This window comes from Coptis chinensis, chromosome 7 (assembly GCF_015680905.1).
Source record: "Coptis chinensis isolate HL-2020 chromosome 7, ASM1568090v1, whole genome shotgun sequence".
In the NCBI taxonomy this organism is placed as follows: Eukaryota; Viridiplantae; Streptophyta; class Magnoliopsida; order Ranunculales; family Ranunculaceae; genus Coptis; species Coptis chinensis.
The window spans coordinates 42,599,662-42,615,373 of NC_141462.1; the positions used below are offsets into that span (position 1 = coordinate 42,599,662).

The window sequence follows — 15,712 nt, forward strand, 5'->3', positions numbered from 1 at the left end:
CTAGGAGAGAACTTAGCTAAAAGCCTAAAATGTCCAACCAAAGGAGTAGAAATTGACTTTGCGTTCTCCATACCGAATCAAGAAATTACTTTCTGAAGGTATTTCTTCTGAGATACAACTATCCGTCGCTTCTTTCTATCTCTGTCAATCTCTATGCCCAATATCTTCTTGGTTCCACCCAAGTCCTTCATCTCAAACTCAGAGCTAAGTTGAGATTTCAACTTGTCTATCTCCACCATGTTTTTGGAAGCAATAAGTATATTATCCACATAAAGCAAGAGATAGATGAAGTCATTACCACGAAGCCCACGAAAGTAAACACAACAATTATACTTACTTTGGGTATACTCAGTTGCATCATGAATGTGGCAAAGCACTTGTACCATTGTCTTGGCGATTGCTTTAAACCATATAATGATCGATTCAACTTGCACACATGATCTTCTTTCTTAGTAACAACAAAATCTTCAGGTTGTCTCATATAGACCTTTTCCTCCAAGTCTCCATGCAAGAAAACAGTTTTCACATCAAGTTGCTCTAACTCTAAGTTCAAGTGAGCAACTAAACTCAATAACACACGAATGGAAGTATGTTTGACCACTGGGGAAAATACCTCATTGTAGTCGACTCCTTCCTTCTGTGAGAAACCCTGTGCTACCACTCTTGCTTTGTACCCAGTACTGTTAGACTCAGGAATGACCTCTTTCTTTCTGAACACCCATTTACTGCCGATAGTTCTCTTGCCCTTTGGCAATAAAACAAGGTCCCATGTGTGATTTTTATCAAGAGATTTCATCTCTTCCTGCATAGCAACCAACCAATCAACCATATCCAAACTTTGTATTGTGTGAAATCTAAAACATATGTAAAACTCGTATCTAGAGTAGGCTAGCATAATCTTCCTAGGCAGCCGCCTCGGACCACCTGTTATAGTAGAAAAAATCCCCCGATTTCGTACCCAATCCAAACTTTTCTTTCTCAAATTACTACTCTTCTCAAATGCCCTGAATAAATAAGCCCAACTGCAAAAAAAAAAACTAAAGGTCGTGTTTGTTTATTCGTTTGTTTGTTTCTTGGCAAATCTCTAGTGGGAAAATATGAGATTTGCTAGTGTTTTCCCACTAAAGATTTGCCAGGCAAAATATGAGATTTGCTAGTGTTTTCCCACTAGTTATCTTGCCATATTGCCACACTGCAATTGACAAAAACTTTTCTTTATTACAAAAAAGTTACTATAACAATCCACCTAATAGCAATGTTTACATATCATTGTTATCTTGCCACATTGCAATTGACAATTCCTCCCTAAAATTAGTCCACTCCCAGCTAGGTTGCATATCAATATGAAATTCTTCATTCACTTGATTGTTTTGAGCATTCAAAACAGGGTCAACCTCTGCCTCATCCACGCTAAGCTCCTCATCATTTCAACGTATTTATCGGGGATCTTCTTTCAAGTAGTTATGCAAACCACAACATGTACATGCAAGGATCACTTTTGTGTGTATGTTGACATCATGGAATTGGGGGTGCCTTAGATACACAAATATTTTTTTCAATATACCAATTGTTCTTTCCACAACAATACGCAAAGACGAATGACGAAAATTAAATTGTTCGTTGTGATTTTGAGGTTGAACCTCACCTATCTCTCTGAGATGGTACCGCACACCGCAATAAGGTGTGAGGAACCCTGGGACTAAATCAAAACCAACATCCGCTAGATAGTACTTGCCACCTTAAATTGAAGACACAAAGTAGGTTGATAAGTAACTAGTCATTCAACACTGAACAAGGGGTGTTTAAGTTGTAAACTATACCATTGGGGTAGAGTAAGCCTATGCCTTTGGCCGAGACCGACACTTTTAACAATCGTCCATCATTGGGCAGATCCCTCCCACCCTACAAGCACGTTATGTGAACTTCATGTCGGATGTGCAAGCCACCAACACATTTTGGGTGACATTACCCTTCCTATTACGATACCTAGCCTGTTGCTCCAATGGTAAATTGATTGGAAAGTGTGTACCATCAACTACACCCACCGCATCCTAACAAAGAAAACTTATTAAGATTGAATAAACTCTCTAACCTTGAAATAACACTCATCCTAACCTGTGTAAGAAAAAGTTGTCTAACCTTGAAATAGCAATGCCAATGATGTGTGTTGGAGCACTTGCGAGGAGAGTTCTCAGCAGTAGCATTTGTTACTAACTCCCTAAATAACTGAAACAATGCAGCCAACACAACATGGAAGTAACAGTGGACTATTTCTCTTGAGCGCAAGAATTGAAATCTTTTATTTTGATTACGCATGTCATGCCCAACAGTGTTAAGAAACAAAGCCACTTGCTCTTCGACGGTGACATGTCTACTATCAAATAGACCATGGCCACGCAAGCGAGTACATAATTGACGAAACATTCCTCGTCTCATCCTTAGCTGCTCATGACAAAATCTGTCAGTGGTAGTATACATCCTACCCAACACAGTTGCTCGTATAGAATCCCAATTTCTACGAGGAGCTCTAATAAGAGCGGGGGGAGCCCTATGCCTAGGCCTATTACTCCCTATATACCTTCTCCTATACCACCATGTCATCATAATATGACCCATCATAATAATAAGAAGAGTCGCAACTAATCTACGCTCACGTTCTGTTCTCATTATACAAAAACTCAAATAGAAAAAACCATTTAACAGAAAGTTCATCAACTAGAGACAACAAATCAACAAACATTTAAATTCACTCAATGGTTATTAACATTAAAAAAAAAAAGTACAAGAAAGTCGAGATAATCAACATAGTAATAATAGCTAAAACACCAACATAGTAATAATATCCAAAACATCAACATAATAATATCCAAAATAAATTAGCACTCCCAAATACAAACAAGTTTTATTTTCAAAACATGACAGCTGACTGTATGGAAAAAAGCACCTAATAAAGCAACATGCCAACCGACTTTCCCACTTAACATTAACCAGAGATGTATAGGAAGTAGAATCTGTATAGTCTGTATAGAGAGTAGAATCTGTATAGTCTGTACAAATTATTAAATATTATTTAAAAAAAATCCACATAAAAACCACTACTAGTTTGGTTAACATGTCTGCTATCAGTAGAATCTAGCAAGAGTATTAAAATTTAAAATTCGTTTCTAACCACAATACCATAATTAATTACAAAATTACTAAACACATTATTAACAATGAAATTTATAATACTGATTCTAATAGCAAGAATTCGAAACAAATCAACCAATAGTTCTAAACAAACCATAGCAAGAGTTCTAAACAAATCTAGCAACAATACCATAATTAATTACAAAAAATAGTCTAAAACCGAATTTGTACCTGATGCAAAGAACTAACAACCTTCTTCAATTTCTGACTGGAACGAACCAACAAACAAAAAGAAACAAAAATAGTTTATTAGATGCTATCGGCTAGAGAGAGAGACAGATTAAGAGAGATTGAAAAAGAGACCAAAAGATAGAGAGAGACACCGATAGATTGATAGAGAGACCGAGAGATTGAGAGAGAGAGAGAGAGATCGAGAAGGAGTACTTGCAAGAGAAAAAGCTCGAGAGAGATGAGTGAATGAGAAGATCGATAGTCCAGAGATGGGAGTGACGACTATGAGAGAGTGAGAGTGAGAGAAGAGGTCGATAGTTTGGGAAATAGGGTTGGCAAATTTTCTTGCCCTAGCGAGAAAATAACTCCTATTTTCCCACTGACAAAAAGATTTGGGGGGGGAGTGGATCCTATTTTCCCGACTTCTCATGGGAAAATCACATTTTCCAGGCAAATAAAGATTATGTTTGCCAGCTCCTATTTTGACAAACAAACACAAGCAAATCACTGTTTAAGTGGGAAAATATGGTTTGCCACTAAACAAACACAGCCTAAGGGTTGAGGGCATAGGCCCCGCATGTTTTCTTTGTTATCTTCTGACGTGGCGAAAGTGTACATGAAAACGGTAGTTACTATCATATGGCTAGCAACTAAGCGTCTGCCAAGTGTAATGTATCGCTGTTTGCAAATTCGAAGGAAATGTTGGAATTCCGACAACTATTTCGGTTGTGTAGGAAACGGAAACGCATTGAAATATTAATAAAAGTTCGGCATTTCAATGATTTCGTAATTCGGTAAGAAATCTTTGGAATTCCGGACGTAAGTTGGATTTGAAACCCAACAGTGTACAGGAGTAGAGGTTGAAACCCTAGAAAGCTAATTCGAGATGGATAACCCCCACGCAAACACAGGTAAAATTGGCATACACTTTTACTTCTAACCCTTTTAAACGTGCTAGTTTAACTGTAAAAAGAAGACTTTCTATTTAAAAATAATTTCAGAATCCTTTTGTTGGTGACACAGACCACGACATGGAGAAGGAAATGTTAAGGATGGAAAATGAAAAGTTAAGGAAGGAGCTGCAGATTGCATTGGGTCGACTACAACAATCTCAAGGTATCTTAAGCTGATACTCAAATTCCTATGGTGTGTTTGTGTGTGAGTTAAAAGCTCCTAGTTTTATTACTTCATATACATATCGTAACTCCACTATGCATTGCCAACTTTTTTTTATCAAGAGTTGAAACTTAACATCATTTTGGATGCAAGTTGAACTTAAGCTTTTGCATGAACCATGACTTGGGAGTTAAAAATGAAGAAAACTCCTAGGACTAGAAATTAGGCCTTTTGGAATCGGATACGCCTCTTGTTTTTCTCAGAGATAGGTTCACATTGTTGAGTGCACCTGCCTATTCTCTCTGTTTTGGCCTACGATCCTCAAACTGGTCAAATAGTGACAATAAACTACTCCAGTAAACTAACATCGAAGTAAATAATATGACAGAGTATGCTGTTAAATACTCACTTATTAAGTTATGTTTGATAACCAGATTTTGCCATGGCAAATTACTATAGTGTTGTTGTGAAAAAGTCAGTAACTAGTCAGATGGTTGATAACCAGATTTTCACCCACTATAATGAGATTCACTGTTGTGAAAAAGTCAGTAACTAGTCTTACCTTTATCTCCATAAATCTTGCGTGGTACAAAAAATAATTAAGTGTGCTTTTTTGTTTTCTTCTTATTTATATGGTAACAGTGTAATACATGGAATTACAACTGGGGCACTCTTGTTTTATGAAAGGGATTTGTAATTAGGAAGGTAAGTTTGGTAGATGGGAGTGTCTTGTTACGATAAACAATCGTTGTAAACTCTTCTATCCTTTGAAGTCTTAATCAGTAAGTTAATTTGACCAATCAAAAAAAGAAGATGAAATCTTTTACTATAACAGAGTCCACAGTTTAATATTACGGCGACGTATCTAGCCTATAACATTATTAGATAGGATTTTTATGAGTTCCAGGTATAATGCCCTTCATGAAATGCCACCATATGCTGCCCCTTCACTACTGTCGAAGCTAACCAGTTAGTCACAATGTTTGGTCCTAAAAAATCTTGCTCCGCTATCTCATTGAGATACTCAATCTATCTCAGTATTTTTTTTTCATTTTATTTTTAAATTTCGGAGTCAGTTTCCAGTTCGCCAAAATCTCCATGTTCAAAAGCACTTGACGACCCATCTCATTTCAAGACATCTGATACCATGTCTTTTAGTAAGTTCTAAACAAAACGAAAACACCAAGGCCTCTGCTATTCTGTTTGTGGTTTTCCCTGTGCAGGCTAAATAAGTAAATATCCAACAATTAGGAGGACCAAACCATCTATATAGTTTCCTTAACAACCTCTAAAAGGCAGTAAAGTTACACATTCGATATAATATGTCTATGTCCTACAGAAGCAGAAACTTCAGTGAATACAGTTATTAAAGTTGAGTGTTAGCAAATCTCTTACTTTTAAAAATGCTTGGGCAAAGCTTTTATCAAATGCATTCTGTTAAAAGAATTGATACAGTATCTTTGAAGAAACGAAAATCTTTGTATAACTTATTTCACTACACTGATAATGGGGGTAATGATGTAATTGTACAAAGAGAAGAAAATCACATCTTCGTTTTTTTTTCTTGTTCTCTCATCTGAATCCAAAACGTTCTGTAGGTATACATAGTTGAGATGTGTAATCCAACATTGGCCATTAAGGCCTAGCTTTGTCTTGGGGCTGCTCTGCTCATTTCCAATTGGTTTTGAGTTGGTTGCTCCAAATTTAAGAATGTGTTCAAGCAGGCTGTTGTGTTTTTGCCCGATGGCCTGTGTATGAGACATCACCTAATAAAATTCCTCTTCTTTGGTTCAACTTAGGCCAAACATAAGAGAAACAGATGATTTTAAATTTGAATTAAATCAACAAATTGTTTGTCTGTTTTTTGCTGGTATTCTTTGTAAAGAGTAAGGTTTGGAAGTGATCGCAGTTGGCAAGTCAGATCATGGTTGTAATTATAACTTTCAGTTTTATGACCACTTCACTACTGAATGGTTGGAATTGATTTGTCGTAAGATCAAACCCAATACAGAAATAACAGGAGTACCTTGAATAAGAATATATGGGGGTTATTTTAGGAAGCTCTGATAATGGCTTCATGAGTTAAATTTTGACTCCAAAATTTGTACTCCTATCATAATATCATATTATGCCAAGCTTGCTGGTCAAATGGCTCAAACCTTTAGTAGTTGTCAATGATTTTTGTGTGCTTTGCTTTTTGGTTCCTCTGTTAAAACAGATGTACTGTTTGTGTGTGTGTGTGTGTTTAAATTTTCATCGTTTTAGCAATCTTTCATCGGGAATATTTTAACTTTTTGACAGGCACTCTATTATGGGATCCCATCTATTATATTAATATGTGAATGGTTGATGACTGATCAATGGTAACAGAATCAGGAGAAACGGAGGGAGAGCAACAGAAGCGAGAAGATGCAGCAGGAGGAGATGAGAAGAGGAAGAGAGAAGAGGGGAGGTATGACATAGAAGACTGGAAAAAGAGAAGAGAGGACGGCGATGGTATGAACTTCTGGACAGTACTTGACATGCCAGTTAACTGGTTTGAACAGTCACTCCACATCTAACATGTCTATTTGGTGTGTAATGGCCATGCAACAACTTTATTTATTCCCAAATATATATACATATTTGAGTGATCTTCTGGCCAGTACTCGACATGCTAGTTAACTGGTTTGAACAGTCACTCCGCATCTAACACGTCTATTTGGTGTGTAATGGCCATACAACGACTTTATTTATTCACAAATATATATACTGTGCCCCACTTTTTTCACACATTCCAAAAAACTTATTATTTGTGGTAACTCATCTAGGTAATTTAATGGCAACTCCAGTCAATAACCAAAAGAGAAAGTCAGTTCATTTCACGATGCTAGAAGACCAAGCGTTATGCAATGCGTGGGTTAAGAATTCAGAAGACGCGGTGAATGGAAAATGTCAAACCTCTGGTGGTTTCTGGAATCGTGTAGTTGTGGACTTTCACCAGCATCTCCCCAACGTTGAGAGGAGCATAGACTCATTAACTGGGCGGTGGAAGCATATAAAGAAGCACGTCACTAAATTCACTGCAATTATGAATCAAGTGGAGAATCAAAGACCAAGTGGTGCCAGTATTGAAGATCAGGTAAGTATATCAACAATCTTGAATGATCATTTATTCTTATTACGTGTTCTACTTACCATTTTTATACATGTTTAGCTATCAATTGCCAGAACGAAGTTTCAGCACGAAGAACGCACTGCCTTCGCACTAGACCACTGTTGGTGCATCCTTAAGGACAACCCTAAGTGGAATAGTGCGCTTGAGACAAAGTCAAGCAAAACACCTGTGAGAAGACACCGTCGCCGTAGTCTTGAGGATGCTTCCTCCAATGACTCAACTCCTATCTCTCTTGATGAGGAAGCAACCCTTCCTTCAACACCCCTCAATGCTACAGTTATGCTACAGGAAGGGAGAAGTAATGAAAATGAGAAAATGGAGAAGAATGGGGGCTCCATGGCAGTTACGGAAGTCTCTTTGTCTTGTAAAGAAGACAAGATTTCCAATAAAGACACTGATCTGGAAGCCGCCAAGATTTCCAATCAATTGAAACTAAGGAACCTCGATATTTTACAGAGAGAAGTCGAGGCGAGGGAAGAAGAAAATCGTATCAGACAGATGAACTTCGAGGTAAAGCTCTTAGCCATGAATACTACGGTCCTTGATCCAGCAACAGCTCTTCTTATCAAGAAAAGGCAAGCTAAAATACGAGCAAGTTGGGAACAAGAGGACTATGATGGAACAGAATTTTAGCTTTAACCTCGTGTATATTAACATTTCCGGTAATTAATTATGTTCATACTTAAATAGGCATTCCAACATCAGAATATTGTCACACGCCAAGACGAATATTTAATAACTGAAATTAGTAGAACGAACATATTTCACTTTTTTGAATATGTGGCAAATCACTTGATTCTAAAGCATCTTTGATTTTCAACTTCATCAGGCATGATTTTTCCGCTCGAACTGATTGCTCCCCATCGAAACACATAGTCAAATATCTTTCTAAGTTGTGCAATAGTTTTAGGGTTTTGAATTAATGTATTCTACTTGTTGAATCAACTGGAATCACGCCGCCTTTGGTTTTGGACTAGAGGTAGTATGTGGCTATGTGCTATGGGGCAGTCACCTTTCTTTCGTCTCTAATTTTCCACGCCAGTTTATCATTTGGACTAACAGATACTTGGATGAATTCACAAACAGAGTCAATCTAATTCACAAACTGATAACGTATTATGGAGTGAAGCAATGCAAATGTTCCATAGTAAGACAGTGATCAATAAACAACCATTTGATAACTACGAAAAATAAAATGTAAGTATGACTACGAGCTCAATCATAATAAAATGTAAGTATGACTACGAGCTCAATCATAATGATCTTCGATTGCTCAACTCTGATGAAGACATTTAGGACATTGTTCTATTAGTGAACGGAAGGAAGGAGATATGACAGCATGAGATGTTGTACCTAGAATTTCTAAAGAGTTAATTGCTGCAGTTTTGCAGGCAAGGCCCAAGCATAGATAGGTTCAAAATGTTCATACCAATAAAACACAACAATAAAATTAAATCATACTTGAACTAATTCAGTCAACTGTTCTCATCTACAAAAATTAAAGAAACCAGTGAACCAAATCAATGTGGTAGCGTTGGCTCGATCCAAATGGGGGCTGGAAATTTCTTCTTTAACTTTATTGGACAGTATCGATCAAAGGTTCCGTCTTCCACATTGAAGACTCCCGTGTCATAAACATTTTCTGAAAATAGGATGTAACAGCTGGTCTTACGGAAAGTAACATCATCCGTGAAGTATATGCAATTGGGCTTGCATCCTGGAAAATCTGACGAATTTAGGCATATGGAAGAGTTATCGCCTAAAAACAACACTCGTCCATCTAGGCTTTTAACCTCAACCCACTTAGAGCCAACGGAGTCCAGTCTGAAAACTTCGAATCTATTAGTGTTGTTGGCTATCACCTGCCTTCTAACCTGCAACACTTTCCCAGAAGCTTCAGCTAGATATATCTTGATCAGTGAGAACCATGGTTGATCAGGAGTTGCTCCAATGCTTGGTGCTACACGCAATAGCTTGGGATGAGGATGGCTGACATGACATTCAAAAAGTACTCCATTGCAATCTACAGCATAAAATCGGTCATCACAGTAGATGACATTTTCAATTAAACCGGGGACATTATTGAAGTCTTTAACAGGTGTCCAGGTTCTCTCTCCAGATTTGAAGAAGGCCAAACGCTTATAGTTATCATAGATTGCCATAATCGCATAACTGGTGCTCGTTGCTGGGTTAGCAGACAAAACCATATTACTAACAGAATTTCCTTCCACGAAGAAAGGTGGCAACTCGATCTTGTTATTGACCAACAAGAAGGGATTGACTAGTAGAAAATTGGAATTTATTAAATACTTGTCCATAATAAGCAACCATCCATGGGTAGAACTACGACAGACCATATTATTGGGCACTAGAGACCGAAAAGTACCTGTTCTTCTCTCAGAGAGACAGTAGAACATGAAAGTTTTAATGTCATGATCAGCTTCATCTTCAGTACAAAACATGAGCAACGGAGGTTGAGTTGGAGGAGAATAATAGGGCAGGTTTTCAGTGTAAACGCATTTCCATGAATGACAAACAACACCAAAGCGGATGTAATCTCTAACGTTGATCAGTTTGTTTGATATTACAGTTAAAATATGGTTTGGAAGTTTCAACCAATCTACGTCTTTCCTTTGATTTTCTTCCACCAAGTTCAACATTATATTTCCCAAAAAAAAATCTAAGAACAAGAAATAAAACCCTAATAAGATACTTCTTATAATTCTATTGACAAACAAGGAATAAATGAAAAATCAAAAACAATATGAGCCGGGAGGAAGCCTTCATAAGACCTCGAATGATATTCTGATTTCTCTCTTCCTCCATTATATCGTTCTCTTAGGTTTTTAGGGTATCTTCGATCGCCATCGACCTAAACTGCCCAGCACCCTTAAAATTAAAATTTACCTGGTGTAGGCCTCGACTAGCTACATTTATTTGTTTATTTATAGCAAGGCCCAAAATATCGATAAATATATCGGTGTACCCAAAAACCGATATATATCGGATATATCGGATATTTCGGATATATCCATTTTTTTGGTAACCAGTCCAAACTATTTAAAATATCGGAAATATTGTATATATCGGAAATATAATATCGGAAATATCGGATATATATTGGAAATATCGGATATATATCGGATTTATATTTTAAAATAGTCAAAAAGTCAACCGATATATATCGATTATATCGGAAATATCGATTATATCGGCGATATAAAGTTTCATATCGGAAATTCCGATATATATCAGGAAAAAAAAGATTCTATATTCGGTGGATATATGTCGGAAATATCGATATCGGTGTACCAAAATACTGATATATATCGGCGATATTTTAGTCCATGATTTATAGTACTGAGTCTGGACAGCAATAGCCCAAAGAATTTTGTGAATCATGGCCCAAAAATCTATTCTGGAATTTATCCACAAAAAAGTAGTGAAATTTTAGAAATTTTGTATACCAATTTTTATCACAATGAATTGGTCCCAAGGCCCATTTGCGAGTGAAAATCACTCTCAAAACCGGCGATTTTTTTAATCACTCTCAAGGACAAATTTCGGGTGACAATAACCCGGAAAACCAATTTTTGAGTGAAAATAACCCTTAAGATCGAATAAATGGCCCCGATTTAAAATAAATATTTTTTAATTTTACATTTTCAGTTGTTTTGCTATGAACAATGAGTATTCATATCTTATGTTGATGTATGAACAATCATACAATATATTGATGTATGAACAATGATTGTTCATAGCTCATGTTGAGATATAAACAATTAATGATTGTTCATACTCCAATAGGTGTTCTTACTGATCATACATTATGTTGATGTATAAGCATTGATTGTTTATACCCTAAATATATAGGTATAATGAACAATGATTGTTCATATATAGATCATGTTGATGTATGAATAGTGATTGTTCATATTTCAATAAGTGTTCTTATTGATTATTATATAAATTAAGCTGAGGTATATGAACATTGATTGTTCATATTGTTCATACCCCAAATAGGTATGAATCATGATTGTTTATACTCTAATAAATATTCTTATTGATCATACATTATGTTGAGGTATGAATATTGATTGTTCATACCCCAAATAGATATAAACAGTGATTGTTCATACTCCAATAGGTGTTTTTACTGATCCTACATTATGTTGAGGTATGAACAGTTTGTTTATACCCCAAATAGGCAATGTTTGTTCATATGAACTATGAGTGTTCATAGCTCATAATGTTAAGGTATGAACATTGATTGTTCATACCTATTTGGGGTATGAACAATCAAATATTGTTCATACCTATTGTTAAGGTATGAACATTGATTGTTCATACCTATTTGGGGTATGAACAATCAGTGTTCATACTATATACACCTGGTCGTTTTGGTTGGGCCGAGCCGCTTATTATTTCGTACCAGGGGTATACTTGACCTTTCATCTACCCGAGCCGTTTTAAATTTCGCATCAAGGGTATACTTGACCTTTCATCTACTCCGTCCTTGTGAGTGATTAAAAAAAAATGTCTCCTCTAGAGTTACTTTTTCCCCGAATTTGTCCTGGAGAGTCACTCCCTCAAGAAATTGGTCCCAAGGCCCATTTTCGAGTGAAAATAACTATCACAACCAACGTTTTTTTTCAATCACTCTCAAAGACAAATTTCAGGTGAAAATAACCCTGAAAACCAATTTTTAAGTGAAAATAACCCATAAGGACAAATAACTCGGATTTGAAATAAATATTTTTCGATTTTACCCTTTCTATCGTTTTGCTATGAACAATGAGTGTTCATACCTTATGTTGATGTATGAACAATAATTGTTCATACCCAAATAGATGAACATACCTTATACAATATATTAATTTATAAATAATGATTATTCATAACTCATATTGAAGTATAAATAATGATTGTTCATACTCCAATAGGTGTTTTTACTGATCATATATTATGTTGAGGTATGAATGTTCATACCCCAAATAGGTATTGTTCGTACCCAAATAGGTGAACTTCATACAATATATTATGTATGGACAATGATTGTTCATACCCAAATAGATGAACGTACCTTATACAATATATTAATTTATGAACAATGATTATTCATAGCTCATTTTGAAGTATAAATAATGATTGTTCATACTCTAATAGGTGTTTTTACTGATCATATATTATGTTGAGGTATGAATGTTCATACACCAAATAGGTATTGTTCGTACCCAAATAGGTGAACTTCATACAATATATTAATTTATGAACAATGATTGTTCATAGCTCATGTTGAAGTATAAACAATGATTGTTCATACTCCAATATGTGTTTTTACTGATCATACATTATGTTGAGGTGTGAATATTGATTGTTCATACCCCAAATAGGTATGAACAATGATTGCTCATAGCTCATGTTGAGGTATGAACAGTGATTGTTCATACTCTAATAGGTGTTCTTACTGATCATACGTTATGTTGAGATATGAACATTGGTTGTTCATACCCCAAATAAATATGAACAATGAGTGTTCATAGCTTATTTTAATGTATGAACAACTTGAATAGGTATGAACAATCATTATTCATATGAACAATGAGTGTTCATGCATGTTAAGGTATGAACAACCCAAATAGGTATGAACTATTATTGTTCATATTCCAATAGGTGTTCTTACTGATCATTTATTATGTTGAGGTATGAACAATGATTGTTTATACCCCAAATTGGTATAAACAATGATTGTTCATAGCTGATCGCCTGATCGTACATTATGTTGAGGTGTGAACATTGATTGTTCATACCCCAAATAGGTATGAACAATGATTGTTCATAGCTCATGTTGATGTATGAATAGTGATTGTTCATACCCCAAATAGCTATGAACAGTGATTGTTCATACTCCAATAGGTGTTCTTACTGATCATACATTATGTTGAGGTATGAACAATGGTTGTTCATACCCCAAATATGTATGAACAATGAGTGTTCATAGCTCATTTTAATGTATGAACAACTCAAATAGGTATGAACAATCATTATTCATATGAACAATGAGTGTTCATACATGTTAAGGTATAAACAACCCAAATAGGTATGAACAATGATTGTTCATACTCCAATAGGTGTTCTTACTAATCATACATTATGTTGAGATATGAACAGTGATTGTTCATACCCCAAATAGGTATGAACAATGATTGTTCATAACTTATGTTCATTGTTCATATGAACAATGATTGTTCATAGCTTATGTCGTTGAGGTATATACCGGGTTGTTTCGATTGAAGTGGGCCGTTTATTATTTCGCGTCAGGGGTATATTTGACTTTTCATCTACCTAAGCCGTTTTTAATTTCGTATCAAGAGTATACTTAACCTTTCATCTATCCGGTCATTGTGAGTGATTAAAAAAAAATTGGTTTAGAGAGTTACTTTTTCCCCGATCTGTCTTGGAGAATCACTCTCTGAATTTTTATTTTAATGTTTTACCTCTTTATTTTTTTTTATAGAGAAAAGTGGTTTACTGATTTTTCTCAAGTGATTCATTGGCTATTCATAAAACCGTTGTTTGATTCAACACAATCATTGGCTATTCACAATTGCAGTTATTAATTTATTAACCGTGAGATTTTCTTTCTAGGACCGTTTTTACTGTGTAGAGGTACATTTTAGTCATACCCACAGACGACACCAACATAGAGGTACATTTTAATCATGACCTTACAATCTCAGATAATAGGGTTTGTATAAGATGTTTGATTGAACTCAAGTCGGTGTTCTGAGCTGCCTACGTATCCAGTTTTCTGATGAACTGGAATCAAGTCAGATATAGTGCATTTTGAGTGATTGAGTTGGGGATGGAGAGAATGTAAACCTCCCCTGAAAATGGAGAAGACGCATCCTTTTATAGATGTATATCTCCCTTTTGCGCTGTATTGATGATTGTTTTTACTCCTTTCGTTATGAAGTAATAATTTGTCATTAATGATGTTGTTGATTAGCTTGCAGCGATTACGTTTCCTAGGTCGTTTGGACGACCTGACCTTAGGTCGTATGCACGACCTGCTTGTAGTCTGGATACGTGGTCTGCCACGAGTGGTGGAGGGTACTGACATACTGTGAGAATAGATTTCCAAGCAAAACTCGGAGGAACTCAATTGTTTTTAACTATATGGAAATGATTTCCAGGGTTTGGCGGGAAAATAAAATTGCACTTACTGTATTACATTACGACCCAAACACTTGGCAAATATCAATTTATCATCGGGGTAGCCACCAAATTTCTGTTTAAGCATCACTTATACACAACTAAGGATGATAATTTGGCCTACCACTCCCACCTATACCCCTCTCCTTCCCACCCTCTTCTGCCTGTTTATTTTTCTTTTCCGTGAGGGGACGGAGTTGGTGGGAGTGGGGATGTAACCATGAGTCACGACTCATGACCATCAGCGCGGCAATACCAATATGCAATAGTATGTGGATATAATAATGTATCATAGTGTATATATTCTAATCAATTGCACTGATCTGTCACGTACGTTAAAAGTTAAAACGAATAAAAATGAGGACAGTCGAGACTTGCAGTTGGTGCATTTTATTTCATCTGATGCTACCAATTACCCCAAGTGTACAAGGTATACGAGTGTAAAGAGGCGAGATCAGATAACAGACTGACGATATATACAAAGCAGCAACCAAGAGACAGCCCGCTGAAGAAGCATCCTGTAAAGCACAACAGATTCGCTCAGTACTGATAATACAACACGGGAAAAGATGATATTAACAGAAAGCAAAACCTAAAAGGAAATAGAAAAGAAGATGATATAAAAATGTGGGATGAATGAGTTCTTTATGGTGTCTAAACGTCAAAATAAAATCCCTTATGTCGAACCACACAAAGGAAGGGGAAGATTTACCAAGGAAGCAGTATCCAAGATCAAAGAAGTGTAATTGATATTAAGGAATTTAAGATCAATAAGAAAAAACACAAAGATACAGGCTGGAAAAGCTATCAATTCCACTCATAATATTAGAAGTTGTTCTTCACATTATAGTGCAGAGCGCGCCC

General features: G+C 36.0%; 2 protein-coding genes across 3 annotated transcripts; one reads left to right on the forward strand and one right to left on the reverse strand.

Annotated features, from left to right (window-relative positions):
- The first annotated feature begins 4,140 nt into the window (after positions 1 to 4,140).
- Positions 4,141 to 8,436, forward strand: LOC147487613 (glutathione S-transferase T3-like). 2 transcript variants are annotated; one of them, XM_086572974.1, is made up of 5 exons: positions 4,141 to 4,271; positions 4,384 to 4,476; positions 6,847 to 6,972; positions 7,287 to 7,597; positions 7,673 to 8,436. In XM_086572974.1, exons 1-5 carry the CDS (start codon positions 4,247 to 4,249, stop codon positions 8,264 to 8,266), a joined length of 1,149 nt encoding a protein of 382 aa, XP_086429100.1. In that variant the 5' UTR covers positions 4,141 to 4,246; the 3' UTR covers positions 8,267 to 8,436. The 2 variants fall into 2 exon arrangements, with proteins under 2 accessions (XP_086429100.1, XP_086429101.1); XM_086572975.1 differs by having other exon boundaries at positions 4,149 to 4,271; positions 6,778 to 6,972.
- A 544-nt stretch (positions 8,437 to 8,980) lies between these two features.
- Positions 8,981 to 10,538, reverse strand: LOC147487614 (putative F-box protein At5g55150). The gene is made up of 2 exons (XM_086571899.1): positions 10,020 to 10,538; positions 8,981 to 9,818 (listed from the first exon to the last, which is right to left on the reverse strand). Exons 1-2 carry the CDS (start codon positions 10,291 to 10,293, stop codon positions 9,154 to 9,156), a joined length of 939 nt encoding a protein of 312 aa, XP_086428025.1. The 5' UTR covers positions 10,294 to 10,538; the 3' UTR covers positions 8,981 to 9,153.
- Positions 10,539 to 15,712: the final 5,174 nt, after the last annotated feature.

What these genes read in the sequence shown, in the direction of transcription:
- LOC147487614 (XM_086571899.1), bottom strand. Translation starts at nt 10,293, where the DNA reads ATGTTGAACTTGGTGGAAGAAAATCAAAGGAAAGACGTAGATTGGTTG. An exon ending in TCTCTCTGAGAGAAGAACAG is followed by an intron (nt 9,819 to 10,019) that starts GTACTTTTCGGT and finishes CTGCTAACCCAG; the next exon opens with CAACGAGCACCAGTTATGCG.
- LOC147487613 (XM_086572974.1), top strand. Translation starts at nt 4,247, where the DNA reads ATGGATAACCCCCACGCAAACACAG. An exon ending in TCGACTACAACAATCTCAAG is followed by an intron (nt 4,477 to 6,846) that starts GTATCTTAAGCT and finishes CAATGGTAACAG; the next exon opens with AATCAGGAGAAACGGAGGGA. An exon ending in GAGAAGAGAGGACGGCGATG is followed by an intron (nt 6,973 to 7,286) that starts GTATGAACTTCT and finishes TAACTCATCTAG; the next exon opens with GTAATTTAATGGCAACTCCA.